The sequence below is a fragment of the Monodelphis domestica genome, chromosome 5 (assembly GCF_027887165.1).
Source record: "Monodelphis domestica isolate mMonDom1 chromosome 5, mMonDom1.pri, whole genome shotgun sequence".
Classification (NCBI taxonomy): Eukaryota; Metazoa; Chordata; class Mammalia; order Didelphimorphia; family Didelphidae; genus Monodelphis; species Monodelphis domestica.
In genome coordinates this window covers 490,581-508,833 of record NC_077231.1, presented here as the reverse complement: position 1 = coordinate 508,833, position 18,253 = coordinate 490,581, and the positions used below count along the sequence as shown (strand labels likewise).

Below are 18,253 nucleotides of genomic sequence, written 5' to 3'. Positions count from 1 at the left end.
TTGGGGTTTATCATTCAAGATATTCTAAGTTTATTCCACTGATCTTCTCCTCCCACTCTTGGTACTAAATTGTTTTGAAGACCATTGCTTTAAGACCTGGTAATTCTAGCCACCCATGCTTCCCTTGTATTTCATCTTTTCTCTTGGTATTCTGGTTCTTTTCCTCATCTAGGTGAACTTTGTTATAGTTTTTCTTCTAATATAGTCAAATAGTTTCTTGGGAGTTTGATAGTTATGGCACTTACTAAATAAATTCATTTGTATAGGATTGTTATTTTTATTATTTTAACTCATCCCATCGATGAGCAGTTAATGTTTTCCCAATCGTTTATATATAGTTTTGATTATGTAGAAAGTGTTTCAAAGTTGTGTTCATAAAATTCCCTCGTCTTTCTTGGCAAAGAGATTTCTAAATATTTTGGATTGTCCAGTGTGATTTCAAAGGAAATTTCTCTTTCAAACTCTTGCTACTGAGATGTGTTGGGAATATATAGAAATGCTCATGATTAATGTGGGTTTATTTTATATTCTGCAACTGTGTTAACATCGCTGATTTTTTCCCACTTGTTTCTTAGTTGATTCTCTAGGATTAATTAAGTGGACCATCAGATCATCTGCAAAGAGGGATAACTTGTTCTCCTCATTGTCTATTTTAATACCTTCCAATTCTTATTCTTCTCTAATTGTGACTACAAGTGTATGTCATCTTATCTTCTCCATGGTTATAGACCTTGCAACAGTGCACTCGAATGTTAAAAATAGAGACACCTTTATTTTTCTAGATATATACATGAACCTACATTCATGTAGCATTGAACCCAACTGAATTATTCTCCACCTAACAGCCATTAAACTATGTAGCAGGAATTAAACTTTCCAACCATTGACCTGCTCACTCCCAGGAAACCGATTCATTTTCCCTATCCAGAAAAGATGGAAATACTGACTCTAAATTTCGCATTTACCTGTGTCAAATTATTTCCTCCTGGTCTTGGTTCTCTGGTCTGAGATTGTTCAGCCACTTCCAATGACTGTTTCTTCTCCATTTCTTTACTAGATAATTTTTCTTTTCTCCTTATTTGTTCTCTGCTTGTTTTCAGAGGCACACCTGCCTTCGGTTGCTTTTTTTCCTCTTTTCTCAGTAGGAACCTAGATGCAAAGTGCTTGTTTTAGGAAACACAGTTGAGTAGAAACCAAGACTGTCATCCTATTTAGCTAAATTTGTCTGGACTTCTAAAAACCAAAATTCATTTTTTTTTGTGAGGGAAAAGATTCATGTAGACGTTCAGTGTCTAGAAACACTTTTTACTGAGTTATTGGTTGTTGCTGCTCTACATTTTCTAGAATATAAAAAATTGAAGGTCATTGATACATTCATATGACTTTGTGTAGGTGTGTGTACATATGTATGCATACTTGGGTTTTTATTTCTTTCTTGGCAAAAAACAAGCAAACAGAAACCAGCAAAGAATGAATTTAATGTACAATGAAACTGAAACCAGATTTTCCGAGCAAAGTGACTTTACAGTGAAATACTCCATTGAATGATTTTCAGAAACTTACCACATGAAACGATGGTACTCAGATATTGAAGATTTCTTGGAAGAAGAAATGGTCATTTTTGGGGTTTTTTCCACAGTACGTAGGTTCTGAAATATACAAACAAGTATCAATAGTATTCTATACTCTTTCTTTTTTCACCTTTGGAAAGAATAACAATACATTTTTAGATGTTTTGTTTGAAAGGAGAAAAACTTGCTTCAACATTTGAAACAGTGGCTCAGTTTCTTCCTCATTTTGCTTTCTCATCCTTTTTTTCATATTGTCACTTTTTCCCTTTAAGAAGCAGAGAGAATACTCCTGAACACACTAGGAAGGATAGGAATATATGAACCCTTCCTAAAAATCATAAGGAATCTCTATCTAAAACCATCTGTAATTATCTTCTGCTCTGGGCAGAAGTTAGAAATCTTCCCAATGAGATCAGCAGTGAAGCAAGGATGCCCACTCTCCCCTCTATTTTTTAACATTGTACTAGAAACACTCACAGCAACAATTTAGAGAAGAAGAAATGGAAGAGATTAAAATAGGCACTGAGGACACCAAACCCTGACTCTTTGCAGTCGATGTGATGCTCTTCCTGAAGAATTGAAAGAATGAACTCAAAAGCTTCTGGAAATAACCGACAACTTTAGCAAAGTTGCAGGATGAAAAATTAACGCCATATGAATTTTTACCATTTCTATTTATTGTCAACATCACTAAGTAGCAAGAGAAACTTCATTTCAAATCACTCTAGGCAACTGAAAATATCTTCTAGGATGAACATAGGAATCATATGAAATCATCTACAAAGCCCTTTTCACACCATTATAACTATATCCAGACAAATATGGACAACATTACATGTTCCTGGTTAGGACAAGACATATAATATTAATAGTAATAATCTTTTTGGGGTATAAATCCAGGTGTTATATGCCAGATCAAAAGGCAAACAGGCTTTTAAAGCCCTTTGGGCATAGTTCCAAATTGCCTTCTACAATAGTTGGATCCATTCACAACTCCACTAGTGATGCATTAATGTCCCTATTTTAGTAATCCCCTGCAAAATTTATGAATTTCCTTTGCTCTCACATTATCCAATATGCTAGGAGAGGTTCCCCTCAGAGGGGAATGATTTACACTTCATTTCTATAATTATAAATGATGTTGAACACTTTTCAATATGCCTACAAATAGTTTTGATTTCTTCATTGGCAAATTGCCATTCATGTCACTTGTTCATTTTTCACTTGGAAATGGCTTGATTTTTTTGTACAACTGACTTAACTCCTTAGATATCTGAGTAATTAGACCATGGCTAAATTATTTTGTTTTAAAGATTTTTTTCCCAATTCATGCTTCCCTTCTAATTTTGGTTCCTTTTGTTTCATGTGTACAAACCTTTTTTAATTTAATGTAATCAAATTTATTCATTTGGCATTTTGTAATTTTGTCTAAATCTTGCTTGGTCTTCCAATTTTTCCTTTCCCAGAGATCTGACAGATATACTCTTTTGTGTTCACCTAATTGACTTATAGTTTCCTTTTTACAATCCATCATTCCCCCATTCTAAGTTTATCTTGGTGTAGGAAGTCAGATGTTGATATCAACCTAATCTGTCTGATACTGTTATCCAACTGTCCCAGCAGATTTTGTTAAATAGCGAATTCTTATCCTGAAATCATCCTGAAACCAGGACTTTTTGGGGTTTATCATTCACTGGTTTGCTGAGGTAAGATATTCTACGTGTACTCCACTGATCTTCTCCTCCCTCTCTTGGTGCTAAATTGTTTTGAAGACCATTGTTTTATAGTACAGTTTAAGATCTGGTAATTCTAGCCACCCATCCTTCCCATGTTTTTCATCTATCCTCTTGGTATTCTTGATCTTTTCCTCATCTAGGTGAACTTTGTTTCAGTTTTTTTCTAATATAGTCAAAAAGTTTCTTGGGAGTTTGATAGGTACAGTACTGACTAAATAAATTCATTTGTGTAGGATTGTCATTTTTATTATTTTAACTCATCCATTGATGAGCAATTAATATTTTCCTAATTGTTATATATCTAGTTTTGATTGTGTAGATAGTGTTTCATAGTTGTGTTCATATAATTCCCTTATTTGTCTTGGCAAAAAGATTTCTAAATATTTTGGATTGTCCAGGGCGATTTTAAAGTAAATTTCTCTTTCTAGCTTTTGCTGCTGAAATGTGTTGGGAATACATAGAAATTTATGTGGGTTTATTTTATATCCATCAACTTTGTTAACATCAATAATTTATCCTACTAGTTTCTTAGTTGATTCTCTAGAATTCCTTAAGTGGACCATCAGATCATCTGCAAAGAGGGATAACTTGGTCTCCCCATTGTCTATTTTAATACCTTGCATTTCTTTTTCTCCTCTAATTGTGACTGCAAGTGCATATCATCTTATGTTCTCCATGGTTATAGACCTTGCAACAGTGCACTCAAATGTTTAAAATAGAGACATCTTTATATTTCTTGATACACACACACACACACACACACACACACACATATATACATATGAACCTACATTCATGTAGCATTGCACCTAACTGAATTATACTCCACCTAACAGCCACTGAACTTTTTAGCACAAATAAAAGCTTTCCAAGAATTCAGCTGCTCACACCCAGGAAACTGATTCATATTCTCTATCAAGAAAAGATGGAAATACTGACTGTAAATTTTCAATTTACCTGTGTCAAATTATTTCCTCGTGGTTTTGGTTCTCTAGACCAAGATTTTTCAGCCACATCCCATGACTGCAACGCCTCGATATATCTCTTATGTAATTTTTCTCTTCTTTTTCTTTGTTCTCTGATTTCTTTAAAAGTCATTCCTTTCCTCAATTGCTTTTCTTTCTCTTTTCTCATTTGGAAGCTAGAGGAAAAGTGCTTGTTTTAGGAAAATCAGTTGTGTAGAAACCAAGACTGTCATCCTATTTAGCTAAATTTGTCTGGACTTCTAAAAAAACAAAATTATTATTTTTGGCGAGGCTGAATAAATTCATAGACAATCACTGTCAAGAAACACTTTCTACTGAGTTACTGGTAGCGCCTGCTGTACAATTTCCAGAATATGACAATTTGATGGTCATTTTTACTTTCATATGGGTGTGTTTGTGTGTGTGTAGATATGTATGCACACTTTCATTTTTATTTCTTTCTTGGTATAAAAACAAAGAAATAAAAACCTGCCAAGACTGATGTTAATGTACACTGAATCTGAATCCAGATTTTCTGAGCAGTGACCTTTTTGTGAAATACTCCATTGAATGATTTTCAGAAACTTACAATACTGATTGATGGTATACTGGTATTGAACTTTGCTTGGAATAAGAAACAGTCATTTTTGGAGTTTTTGTCTCAGTGATTTTGTTCTCCTCTCTTTTATTGCTATGATGATTCCATACATTAAATTCTAGCTCATTATCTTTGACAGTCATTTCATCTTCAGGTAATGTTTTTCCAATATATTCCACCAGTGTTTCCATTTCATTTTGTCGAGGCTTGTTTTGCTCTTCTTCCTAAAAGGAAGTCATAGGAATTGGTACAATTATTTAATTTTTTTCAAAACAGTGAATTTTTTTAGGTACAAATATATGATCCATGATGGAACTAATACCCAAAGCTCCTACAAAACTCCCTACTGCCACTGGTCAGCATATTTTTAGCTACTCCTGGTTGTAAGGTTGCCTAGGACCCTGAATTGTTAAATGGTTAGTTAATTATACCAGAAGCGGGGCTTGAAAATCTGTGTTTCTTTTGTTTTCATTAGGAATGAGTGTTGTATTTTGTTTAAGGCTTTTTCTGCATCTATTGAGATAATCATGTAATTTTTATTGGTTTTCTTCTTGACATGGCCAGTTATGTGGGTGGTTTTCCTAATATTGAACCATCCTTGCATTCCTGGTATGAAGCCCACCTGATCATATTGAATAACCCTATTGATCAATTGCTGGAGTCTTTTTGCTAGTATTCTATTTAATATTTTTGCATCTATGTTCATTACAGATATTGGTCTATAGTTTTCTTTCTCTGTTTTTGTCCTGCCTGCCTTTGGAATCTGTACCATATTTGTGTCATAAAAGGAATTTGGTAGAACTCCCTCTTTGCTTATTATGTCAAATATTTTATATACTATTGGGATTAGTTGTTCTTTGTATGTTTGATAGAATTCACTTGTGAATTCAACAGGCCCTGGTGATTTTTTTAGGGAGTTCTTTGATGGCTTGCTCAATTTCTTTTTCTGATATGGGATTATTTAAGAATTCTATTTCTTCTTCTATTAATCTAGGAAATTTATATTTTTGTAAATATTCATCCATATCACCTAGATTACCAAATTTTTGCCATTCAATTGCGGAAAATAGTTTTTAATGACTGCCTTAATTTCCTCTTCATTTGAGGTGAGGTTTCCCTTTTCATCTATGATACTGTTAATTTGGATTCCTTCTTTCCTTTTTTGTATTATATTGACCAGTACTTTGTCTATTTTGTTTGTTTTTTAAAAAATACCACCTTCTAGTCTTATTAATGCAATGCTTCTTTCACTCTTGATTTTTTAAATTACTCCCCCCCCTTTTTTTTAGGATTTTTAGGATCTCTAATTTAATTTGCTTCTGGGGATTTTTGATTTGTTCACTTTCAAGTTTTTTGAGTTGCATGTCCAATTCATTGACCTCTTCCTTCCCTAATTTGTTAACATATTAACACAAAGATATCAATTTCCCCCTGAGTATTGCTTTGGCTACATCCCAAAGATTTTGAAAGGATATCTCATCATTGTAATTTTCTTCAATGAAATTGTTCATTGTTTCTCTTTGTTCTTTTACCGATTTTAGAATCATATTATTTAATTTCCAATTGGCTCTCCATGTACCTTTACTGATATTATTTTTATTCCATTATGATCTGAAAATGTTGTATTTATTATTTCTGCTTTTCTACATTTGTTTATCATGTTTGTATACCCTAGTACATGGTCAATATTTGTGAATGTGCCTTGTGCTGCTGAAAAGAAGGTATATTCCTTTTGGTCCCTATTTTTTTTCTGCATAAACCTATTAACTCTATTTTTTCTAAGATTTCATTCACACTCCTTACTTATTTCCTAGTTATTTTTTAAAAACTGATTCATCTAGATTTGATGGAGGAAATTTCAGATCTCCCACTAGTATAGTTTTACTATTTATTTCCTCCTTCAACTCCACTAGTTTCTCCTTTAGAAACTTGGATGCTATCATCCCATTTGGTCCATACATGTTTATTGCTGATATTTCCTCATTGTTTATACAGCCTTTTATCAGGATGTAGTTACCTTCCCTATCCCTTTTCATTGGATCTAGTTTAACTTTGTCAGATATCATGATTGCAAATCCTGCCTTCTTTCTATCAGTTGAGGCCCAATAGATTTTTCTCCATCCTTTAATTCTAACTTGTGCGTGTCTACGTGTAAGATTTTGGATTCTAATCCGCTCTCCTATTTGTTTTCATTTGACGGGTGAGGTTATCCCATATATATTCAATGTTATGATTGCCACTTGTGTATTCCCCAGCATTTTGATATCTTCTCCTAGTTCTGTCCTTTCTTCTTTTGCTATATCCTTTTAAACCAGTGGTTTGTTTTAATCAGGCCCCTATACCCCACATGTAAAATACTTCCCTTTATGCCCCCTCCATTTTGGTTCCCTTCTCTTGTTTTTAGGGTCTTTTAAGTTTCTTCCCCCACCCTCTCTCTCTTTCCCTACCTTTTACTCCTTACCTCCCCCCCCCCAACTTAGATTTCCCTTCTCACTTTCCCTGCAGGGTAAGATTGAAGTCAATACCCCAATGGATCTAGATGCTCTTCCTTCTCAAAATTGGTTTCACTGACACTAAGGTTTGGGTATTATCTATTAGCATTCTTCCCCTCCTTCTTATCATAGTGTTCTTCCCCTCCCCTTCACATGTGCCTCTTTTTGTGGTATAGATTAACCTATTTATCTTATTTCTTCAAGTGTTTCTTGGTGCCATCTTCAATTCCCCCCTCACCTTTTCTTTTTTTTTTCAATATCATCTTATACCACTTATTAATCCATGCTGTTCCTGTGAATGGTTATTCTAATTACTATAATAATGAATATAATTTTTGAGTTACAAATTGCATAGGATAGGAATATATGAACCTTTCCTAAAATAATAAAGTGTATATATATCTAAAACCATCAGTAATTGTCATCTGCAATTGGGAGAAGTTTGAAACCTTCCCAATGAGATCAGCAGTGGAGAAAGGATGATCATGATCACCTCTATTTTTAACATTGTACTAGAAACACTAGAAATCACCGTAACAATTTAGAGAAGAAAAATAAATGGAAGGGATTACAATAGGCACAGAGAAGACTCAACTATCAATCTTTGCAGACAATGTGAAGCTGTACCTGAAGAATCATATTGAATGGACTCAAAAGCTACTGGAAATAACCAACAACTTTAGCAAAGTTGCAGGATAAAAAAAGCCATATAAATCATCAGCATTTCTATTTATTTTCAACACAAATCAGCAGGAAGAGAAACTTCATTTCAAATCACTCGAGGTAATTGAAAATATCTTTCAGGACAAACATAGGAATTATATGAACTCAACTAGAAAGCACTTGCCACACAATTATAACTGATCCAAAAGATGAAAATAATGTCTTTGTGGTATAAGCCTGGATGTTGTAAAGGGCCAACAGGTTTTAGAAGACCTTTGGGCACAGTTCCAAATTGCCATCCACAATAATTGGATCAATTCACAACTCGCCCAGCAGTTCATTAATGTCTCTATTTTATAAATCCCATCCCCTCCAACATTTAGGACTTTCCTTTGCTATTATAAGATGCAAGGTGGGGGGGGGGTACCTAAGAGTTGTTTTGATTTGCATTTCTCTATTGATAAATGATTTAGAACACTTTTTATGTGCTTATTGATAATTTTGATTTCTTCATCTGAAAATTGCCTTTCATGTCCCTTGTCGATTTATCAACTGGAAAATGGCTTGTTTTTTTTTTTTTTTTGTACAACTGATTTAACTCTTTATATATTTGAATATTTAGATCCTATTAAAAGGTTTTTGTTTGTACAAAAAAACCTTTTAATTTTTAAAATTAATTTAATTCAATATAATCAAATCTATTTATCTTACAATTTGCAATTTTGCTTAACTCTTGCTTTGTCTTGAAATTTTTCCTTTCCTGAAGATCTGACATGTATACTCTTGTGTGTTCACCTAATTTACTTATAGTTTCCTTTTTACATTCAATCATTTATCCATTCTGAGATTATCTTGGTGTAGACTGTGAGATGCTCATCTCTCTGATACTGTTTTCCAATTTTCCCAGCAGTTTTTGTCAAAGAGTATATTTTTATTCAGAAATTGTCCTGAAACTTGGACTTTGGGGGTTCATCATTCACTGGACTGCTGAGGTAAGTTTTTCTAGGTCTATGCCACTGATCTTGTCCTCTGTCTCTCTTGGTACCAAATTGTTTTGAGGATCATTGCTTTATAGTACAGTTTAAGCTCTAGTAATGCTAGACACCCATCCTTCACATTTGTTTTTCATCATTTCCCTTGGTATTCTTGATCTTCTGTTCATCTACATGAACTTTGTTATAGTTTTTTTCTAATTCAGTGAAAATATTTCTTCGTAGTTTGATAAGTATGGCACTGATTAAGGAAGTTAATTTGTGTAGGATTGTCATTTTTATTATTTTAACTCATCCCGTCAATGAACAATTAATGTTTTCTCAATCATTTATATCTAGTTTTGATTGTGTGGAAATCGTTTCAGAGTTGTGTTCATATGATTCCTTTGTTTGTCTTGGCAAATATATTTCTAAATATTTTGGATTGTCCAGGGCGATTTTAAAGGAAATTTCTCTTTCGAACTCTTGCTGTTGAGATGTGTTGGGAATATATAGAAATGCTCATGATTAGTGTGGGTTTATTTTCTATCCTGCAACTGTGTTTACATAGCTGATTTTTCCCCACTAGTTTCTTAGTTGATTCTCTAGGATTCCTTAAGTTGACCATCAGATCATCTGCAAAGAGGGATAACTTGGTCTCCTCATTGTCTATTTTAATACCTTCCAATTCTTATTCTTCTCTAATTGTGACTGCAAGTGTATGTTATCTTATCTTCTCCATGGTTATAGACCTTGCAACAATGCACTTGAATGCTAAAAATAGAGACAACTTTATTTTTCTAGATATATACATGAACCTACATTCATGTAGCATTGAACCCAAGTGAATTATTCTCCACCTAACAGCCCCTCATTTTGTAGCACGAATACAACTTTCCAACCATTGACCTGCTCTCGCCCAGGAAATCGATTCATATTCCCTATCAAGCAAAGATGGAAATACTGACTAAATTTCCATTTTACCTGTGTCAAATTATTTCCTCCTGATCTTGGTTCTATGGCCCAAGCTTCTATAGGTGGTTCCAATGATCGTTTCCTCTCCACATCTTTACTGGATAATTTTTCTTTTCTCCTTATTTGTTCTCTGATTGTTTTGAGAGGCATATCTGCCTTCAATTGCTTTTCTTCCTCTTTTTCCAATGGAAACCTAGAGGAAAAGTGCTTGATTTAGGAAAAATAATTGAGTAAAAATCAAGATTGTCATCCTATTTAGCTAAATTTGTCTGGGCTTCTAAAGAAACAAAGTTGACTTTTATGAGGGGAAATGTATTCTTGTAGACTTTCACTGTCAAGAAACTCTTTCTATTGAGTGATTGACACATGCTGTTCTACAATTTTCAGAATACAACCAATTGAAAGTCATTTATATGTTTATATGTGTGTGTTTGTGTCTGTGTCTACATAATCTGAATACATGAGTTTTTATTTCTTTCTTGGCAAAAAACAAACAAATACCAGCCAAGATTGAAGTTAATGTACAATGAATCTGAATCCATATTTGCAGAGCAAAGAGACCATTATTGTGAAATATTCCATTGAATGATTTTCAGAAACTTACCACATTGATTGATGGTGCAGGGGTACTGAAGATCCATTGGAAGAAGAAACGATCATTTTTGGAATTTCTTCCCCAGGAATTTTATTCTCTTCACTTTTATTGCTCTGAAGACTCTTTACATTAAATGCCCACTTATTAACTTTTTCAGTCATTTTATCTTCAGGTAATTTTTCTCCAATTTCTTCCACCAGTGTTTCCATTTCATTGTGCTGAGGCTTGTTTTTTTGCTCTTCAACCTAAGTGGAAATCATAGTATTTGGTATAATTATTTCATTTTTAAAAAAAAATTTGAACTTATTTAGGTACAAGTCTAAGGCCTGTGATTTAACTAAAACCCATAGCTCCTAGAAAACTCTCTACCACTTCTGGTCAGCATCTTCTTAGTCATTTCTGATTATACAATTGTCTAGAACCCTGAAATCGGAAATGATTTGTTTATTATTTTAGAAGCAGGACTTGAAACTAGGTTTTCCTGGATCACTATCCATTATAACTTGATAGTTCTTATGTTCTGAAATATACACCAAAATATCTCTATTATTCTCATTTTTTAACTTTGGAAAGAAAAAAAAAGTTTAGACACATTTTAGAAGTTTTGTTTGAAAGGAGAAACAATTGCTTTAACTTTTGAACAGTGGTTTGATGTTCACCTCATTTTTTTTCTCATCCCTATTTCATGTTGTCACCTTTCCCCAAATAAGCAGACAAAAGTAAAGACATACAGTGGAACTTTTTTCAGGTCATTCTTTCAGTATTAGTTCTTTTTCTGTGTATAAGTTTTCTCCTGCTTATACTCATTTCACCATCCATTATCTTATATAGTTCTTCCCAGGCTCTTTTTTTAATCAGTCTGTTCATCGTTTCTCTTGGTAGAGTAGTCTTACATCAAAATCCTATTCCAAAAACAATTTTAACCATTCTCCAATTTAGGAGCATCCACTCAGTTTCCAGCTCTTTGCCTCCATAAATTAGGCTGTAAGAAAGATTTTGGAGTGCATGGTTTCTTTTGCTCTTTTCCTGAACTTCATGGGAAACCAACCCAGGAATACTGGATCACATAATCATTTTGATCTAATCTTAGTGAACTGTATAAGCTATTGGTTTATTATCTAGTTTCTGCCAAAGTCATTTCCATTTATCCTAGCAATTTTTATCAAATACTGATTTATTTTCCCAAAATCTTGGATGGTTGGTGTTGCCAAATATCAGATTAATACAATCTTTTGCTGCTCTTTGTGCTATGTTTGTTCTGTTCCACTGGTCTCCCTTCCTATTTCTTAGCCAATACCAGATATTTTTCATTATTCTTGCTTTATAATTTGAAATATGGAACTGCTACATATTTTTTATGTTTTCCTTTCACATTAATTCCTTTGATATTCTTTATCTTTATTCCTCTAAATGTTTTTTTTAATTCTACAAAATATTTTTGGGTAATTTAATAGGGATTGCATTGAATAAGTAGTTTAGTTCATGTAGGACTGTCATTTTACTTATATTGGCTTTGTCCATCCACAAACAAGTAAAGTTTCTCCATTTATTTAAATCTGAAGTTGTGTAAAGGGGATTTTATAATTCTTTTCATGTGGTTCCTGTTTTGTTGGGGGAAGGAGATTTGGCAGATATTCTCCCAAATTCTACCTGTGATTATTTTAAGTGGAGTACCTCTTTCTATCTCTTCTTGTAGCACAGTCAGTAATACTTAAATGCTGTTGATTTATGTGGATTTATTTTATATTCTAATACTTTGGTAACATCATTTATACTTTCAACTAACCTCTTACTTATATTTCTGTGATTTTCTACGTATACTATCATACAATTATCAAAGGCAGTTTTATTTCTTTTTGTTCATTCTGATTCCTTTGGTTTCTTTTCTCTCTTATTGCTATTGGGAATATTTCTAATGCTATGTTAGATAAAATTGGTGATAATGAGCATCTTTGTTTCACTCATGACCTTATTGGGAAGACTTCCATCTTCTCCCCATTAGGGATAATATTTACTAATGATTTTAGAGAGATTCTTCACATCATCTCAAAGAAAATATGCATTTATACATATGCTTTTAAATGATTTTTAATAGGAATGAGTTCAGTTTTTCCAAGGGTCTTTTCTGTATCTATTGATTTAATCAAGTTCTTTATTATATTTCTTACTGATATTTTTATTATGTTGATAATTTTACTTATATTAAACCATCCCTTCATTCCCAATATAAATCATGTTCATTCACAGTGTAGCTAGTATTTTGTTAAGAATTTTTCATCCACATTCATTATTGAGATTGATCTTTAATTTTCTTCTTTTGGTTTGGTTTCTTTGTTTGTTGTTCCTGGTTTAGGCATCAGTGTTATAATTGTTTCATAGAAGAAGTTTGGTAGAACTCCTTCTTTCTCTGCTGTTTCAAATAACTTGTTTAATATATGGTTTATTTGGACCTGAAATGTTTGGTAGAATTAATTTTAAATCCATCTGCTTCTGATACTTTTTTCTTAGGAAGTGCATTAATGGCTTGTTTGATTTTGTTTTCTCAAATCAGTTGACTTAAGAATTCTATTTCTTGCTTTGATAATCTAGATAAATTATTTTTTGTAAATATTCTTCTCTTTTACTTTGATGAATATATTTTCATATAATTGAGTAAAATAACTCTGAATGATTACTTAAATTTCTTCTTCATTAGTAGTATATTGACCTCTTTCATCTTTAATAGAACTGATTCTTGTTTCTCTCACTTTTTCAAAAACAACAACTGTAAAATGTATCAATGAACTCACCCATAAAATGCAAGCAAATGGCAGAGTGGATTAGAATCCCAAACCCTACCATATGCTGTCTGCAAGAAACACACATGAGGAAGGTAGATACGCAAAGGGTGAAAATAAGAGGATGGAGCCAAATCTATTGGGAATCAACTGATAAAAAGAAGGCAGGAGTTGCAATCGTGATATCTGACAATGCCAAAGTAAAAATAAATCTAGTTAAAAGATAGGGAAGGTAATTACATCCTGATAAAAGGCAGAATAGACAATATCCATACTCAACATTTATACACCAAATGGCATAGCATACAAATTTCTAAAGGAGGAACTAGTGGAGCTCAATGATGAAATAGATAGAAAAACTATACTAGTGGGAGACCTGAACTTTCCTCTATCTGAACTACATAAATCAAACCAAAAAAATAAACAAGAAAGAGGTAAGAGAAGTGAATGAATTCTTAGAAAAATTAGTTAGTAGATATGTGGAGAAAATTAAATAGGGACAAAAAGGAATACACCTTTTCAGTAGCACATGGTACATTCACAAAGATTGACCATGTATTAGGGCATAAAAACATTGCAAACAAGTGTAAAAGAGGAGCAATAATAAATTCCACCTTCTCAGATCACAATGCAATGAAAATAATAATTAGTAAGAGTACATGGAGAGGTAAATCAAAAATTAATTGGAAATTAAACAATACAATTCTCCAAAACTGGTTAGTCAAAAAAGAAATCATAGAAACAATTAATAATTTCATTGAAGAAAATGACAATGATTAGACATTCTTTCAAACTCTATGGGATGCAGCCAAAGCAGTTCTCAGGTGGAAATTTATATCCTTGAGTTCATATATTAACAAATTTGGGAGAGCAGAGGTCAATGATTTGGGCATTCCAATTAAAAAAACTAGAAAGTGAACAAATTAAAAATCCTCAGATGAAGACTAAATTAGAGATCCTAAAAATTGAAGGAGAAATTAACAAAATTGAAGTCAAAGAACTATTGATTTAATAAATAAGACTAGAAACTAGTAGTTTGAAAAAACAAATAAAATAGACAAAGTACTGGTCAGTCTAATTAAAAAAGGAAAGAAGAAAAGCAAATTGACAGTATCCAAGATGAAAAGGGAAACCTTACCTCTAAGGAAGAGGAAATTAAGGCAATCATTAAAAACTATTATGTCCAATTATATGGCAACAAATATGACAATCTAAGTGATATGGATGAATACTTACAGAAATAAATTGATTAGACGAACAGAGGAAGAAATAGATTACCTACACAACCCCATATCAGAAAAAGAATTTGAACAAGCTATCAAAGAACTCCCTAAGAAAAAACCCCCAAGTCCAGACGGATTCACAAATGAATCCTATCAAACATTTAAAGAACAACTAAACCAAATATTATACAAAATATTTGACAGAATAAGCAAAGAAGGAGAGTTCTGCCCCTATAACTTCAAGTACTGAAGTCACCTCTGGCAGAAAATAAAAAGTCCGAAATTTTTTTTTTACATACCTGCTCCTGGTGATTTTTATCAAAACTTTTTTGACTTTCCTCTGATGATCTTTTAAATTCCAATTTTCGCATTGCATCTAAGTAATATCACAGGAAAATGTTATTTTATTTATAATTACTTTTCTTATTTGAATGAAATACTCTTAAAACAGTAATGATATCTATTATTCCTATAATTGATCTATAGAAATCTTTTTTTAAATGATATGATATACTTCAATCTTACTAATTTTAAGATCTACCTGGTCATTCTATAATGTCCTGCTACCTTTTAACTTTCTTGTGAGATGCTCCTTGCTTAATAAATCACAGGAATCTTTTAGGAACGATTTACATATTTAATCTAGCCTCAGATATAGCCTTGATGTGTAATCCTGGGCAAGACAAAATCTCCATTGCCTAGCTTGTAGCTCTTTTCTGCTCTAGAGCTAATAATGTTCAATATTGATGATAAGATGGGAAAAAACTTTTTTAAAGAGTGAAACCAGAAAAGACCTTAAAAATGAACAAACTGAAAGAGAATAATCAATTTATTACTTAGGCTAGCTGTAACCAACAAATTATCTTTCTCAATGGCAACAGATCATGAGGCTGAGTCTTTCTATATTGTTGGGAATTGGGAGAGAACAAAGAAAGGAGTTGGGTAGGTGAGTACAAAAAGGTGATTGTTTACAGAATGCCCATCCTAATGGGGGTCTAGATAAATGACTCACTGGAATTGGAAACGAGGGACTAGCAACAACCTCTCCTTCCCTCCTATAACTACGAAATGATTATTGATTAAGTCCAAGAAAAGAGTTATAGTGGACTAGACTTCCATGGATTATTGATCAGATATCCCTGAATGACAGCATGGCCATATCGAGGTTCTAGACTCCAGACTGCATTAGGTCCACCTGCCTCCTTCAAGGGTAACAGGTTTTGTTTATTAAGAAAAGAAAAACAATTATGAAGGGGAATTGATTTCTGAACCAAACCAGATGAATTTTTGAATGAAATTGGAAGACAAAAAATCATGACTTAAGAGTACAAATTCAATTTTAATCCTTTTATAGGACACAGAATCAATCTGATTATTTCAAAATGCAGAGAAAACCAAAAGCCAAATTTGAATATGTGAAGCCACTGGTGTGAACTGACTCCAAAGAAGTAGAGGGGAAAAAAGGGTCCTTTCTTGGTGCCGTGTTGCATGAGGAAATCAGGAGGAATGCGATCTATAGAAGTTCCTCCAATTAAGCCATGAACACAGGAAAACAAAATATTAGATAATAAATACTCCAGCAGCCAATTTCAATGTGACCCTTGTAGTCACCTCAAAGCTAGAGCCTAACATGGAAAGAAACTCACAGAGAGGAAAAGGTTAGTAGAATCTCTAGATTGTGAGGTGGCCGAATATACCCTGGGTCAAAGAAATCTATATGGAACAAAACCAATGTATACATATGAACATGAATTTAAAAAAATATCAAAATTGATGGATATTCTAATGATATTAGAAAGAAGGCAGTAGAGCTTGTATGGTGGTTGCATGCCATTCAAATTAATGATGTCATAGCAATCATTCCTAAGAAGCATCAACTAACTAGGTAATTTAATATTTGGTGAAAGTTAAATTGATTATACTTAGCTCAGGAGAAGAGAGCGAAAACATTTCCCCTAATGATTTTACAAAAGAAAAACCAGTCACATAAGGAGACTTTAGATGTGAACCGAAATGTTCAATGGTTTAAGATTTGAAATGTCAAAAAAAAATAATGAAGTCAAAAATTATAGTTATTTAAATAGGAGAAGACTAGTTCAGGTCCAAAGTCTAAAGAACCCTCTCTCCTTTCAAGAGTTGCTGGAATATTTCACACTGATTAGAGGGGAAAATCAAATTACCTATTGAAAAAGACATCTGCTGGGTTCTAGAGCATGAGAAGAGTAAAAAGAGGTGGGGAATTTTGTCATCTCATCACTTTGCCCTTTATTTTATTTACTTATAATAATAATAATAATAATAAAGATTGGAATGTCATAAAGTGAGCCAATAATCTACCTCTGGCAAATTCAGAATGCTCACTCTGTCTGCCTTTTCATTACCTTTTTCACTTTCTTCTTTTGTGAGAGGCCGTGGTGGATCCAAATGCCTCTGGGCGACTGTGATCCTTACTGGAGTCACAAACCCAAATCCAGGTGGAGACCCAGTCTCTGTTACATGTACAGTGATTTCATCTTTTTGTAAAGGAAACAGTCCAGCTCCTAAAGATCTCGACTGACGTTGAGTAAGTGCCATTGATTCACAAGGATGATTCCCATGAAAATGAGTGAGTTTGGACCTGCTAGAAGTCATATTTTTCTGAGAAGTACTGGGACATTCCCAGTTGGAAAGAACTGAAAAGGTAAGAATGAACTTAATGAGCCTCTCAGTTTGCTCTCCCCGACACAGTCTTTCTTTCATGTTTTTCACAGGATCATTCCTCAAATTACCACCCACATTTAAGTCTATTTTTTCTCTCTTAGGTGAGATGAGGAAAACAACTGTTTTCTTTTGTTTATTCATTTGTTCAGCTTCTCCATACTGTTTGATGACCAGCTCTTGTGCCCTCCTTCATCTCTCATCCCTGGGTCATCCCGACAAATATTCTCAGAATCTTTCTTTACAAAGAGGTCTTTTGAAAGGCCCTTTAGAAAGACTGACTGCATTTGTCTTTGAAGATGACTCTGGTTTAGGAAAGAGAGTGACATCCCTTCCACAAAGGATTCCCAGGTGAGCAGCTTCCCTCTCCCCATGCAGGCTGCTACCTTCCTGGCAACTTACCCTCAAAGACACTTGCCCAGGGCCCTTGGAGGCAAAGTGACTTTTCTAGGCTCACACAGATAGGATGTGTCAGAGTAATGTTTGAAACCACATCTTTTTGGCTTTGAGGACAGTTCTACCCACTATGCTAAAATGTTTTTTCTATAAAAAATGCTCATAATTAGAATTCCTTCAGTCACTTTTTTTCAAATTACTTTTGATTAGAATTTTTTTAGAATAAGCTAATTTCTTGAAGATTAGTCTTTTAATTTTAAAAATGCACTACAAATTTAGCATAAAAATGACAAGTTTAAATATTTCCTCCACAACCATGACATGATTAACATTATGCTACTTTCAAAGAGTAAAAATAGGAAAACTATGCACAAAAGGGATAAACACGTGCTCATTTACTTTTCAGGGTCTTTAAAGTTTCTCCCAACCTAAAAAACAAAAACAAATACAAAAGCCCTTCCATCCTTTGATCATTTTCTTCCTCAAGCTCTTGTCCTTTTCCCTGCCCAGTTATGAGGGTGATTGTAATTCTCACCTCAAACCTTTGAATCTGGCTTTGCAACTAACATGCTACTGAACTGAATCCCTGTTACC

At 33.4% G+C, this 18,253-nt stretch overlaps 1 protein-coding gene across 2 annotated transcripts in view; it reads right to left on the bottom strand.

Moving 5' to 3' along the window:
• Positions 1-18,253, bottom strand: part of LOC100032444 (titin homolog) — a 281,885-nt gene that overhangs the window by 50,517 nt on the left and 213,115 nt on the right. For both annotated transcript variants that reach the window (XM_056797347.1, XM_056797346.1), the window contains exons 29-34: positions 10,576-10,811; positions 9,981-10,164; positions 4,862-5,094; positions 4,265-4,448; positions 1,564-1,649; positions 966-1,149 (exon numbers count right to left, since the gene is read on the bottom strand). In XM_056797347.1, the coding sequence (XP_056653325.1) occupies positions 966-1,149; positions 1,564-1,649; positions 4,265-4,448; positions 4,862-5,094; positions 9,981-10,164; positions 10,576-10,811 (1,107 nt within the window). The remainder of the gene's footprint in view (positions 1-965; positions 1,150-1,563; positions 1,650-4,264; positions 4,449-4,861; positions 5,095-9,980; positions 10,165-10,575; positions 10,812-18,253) is intronic.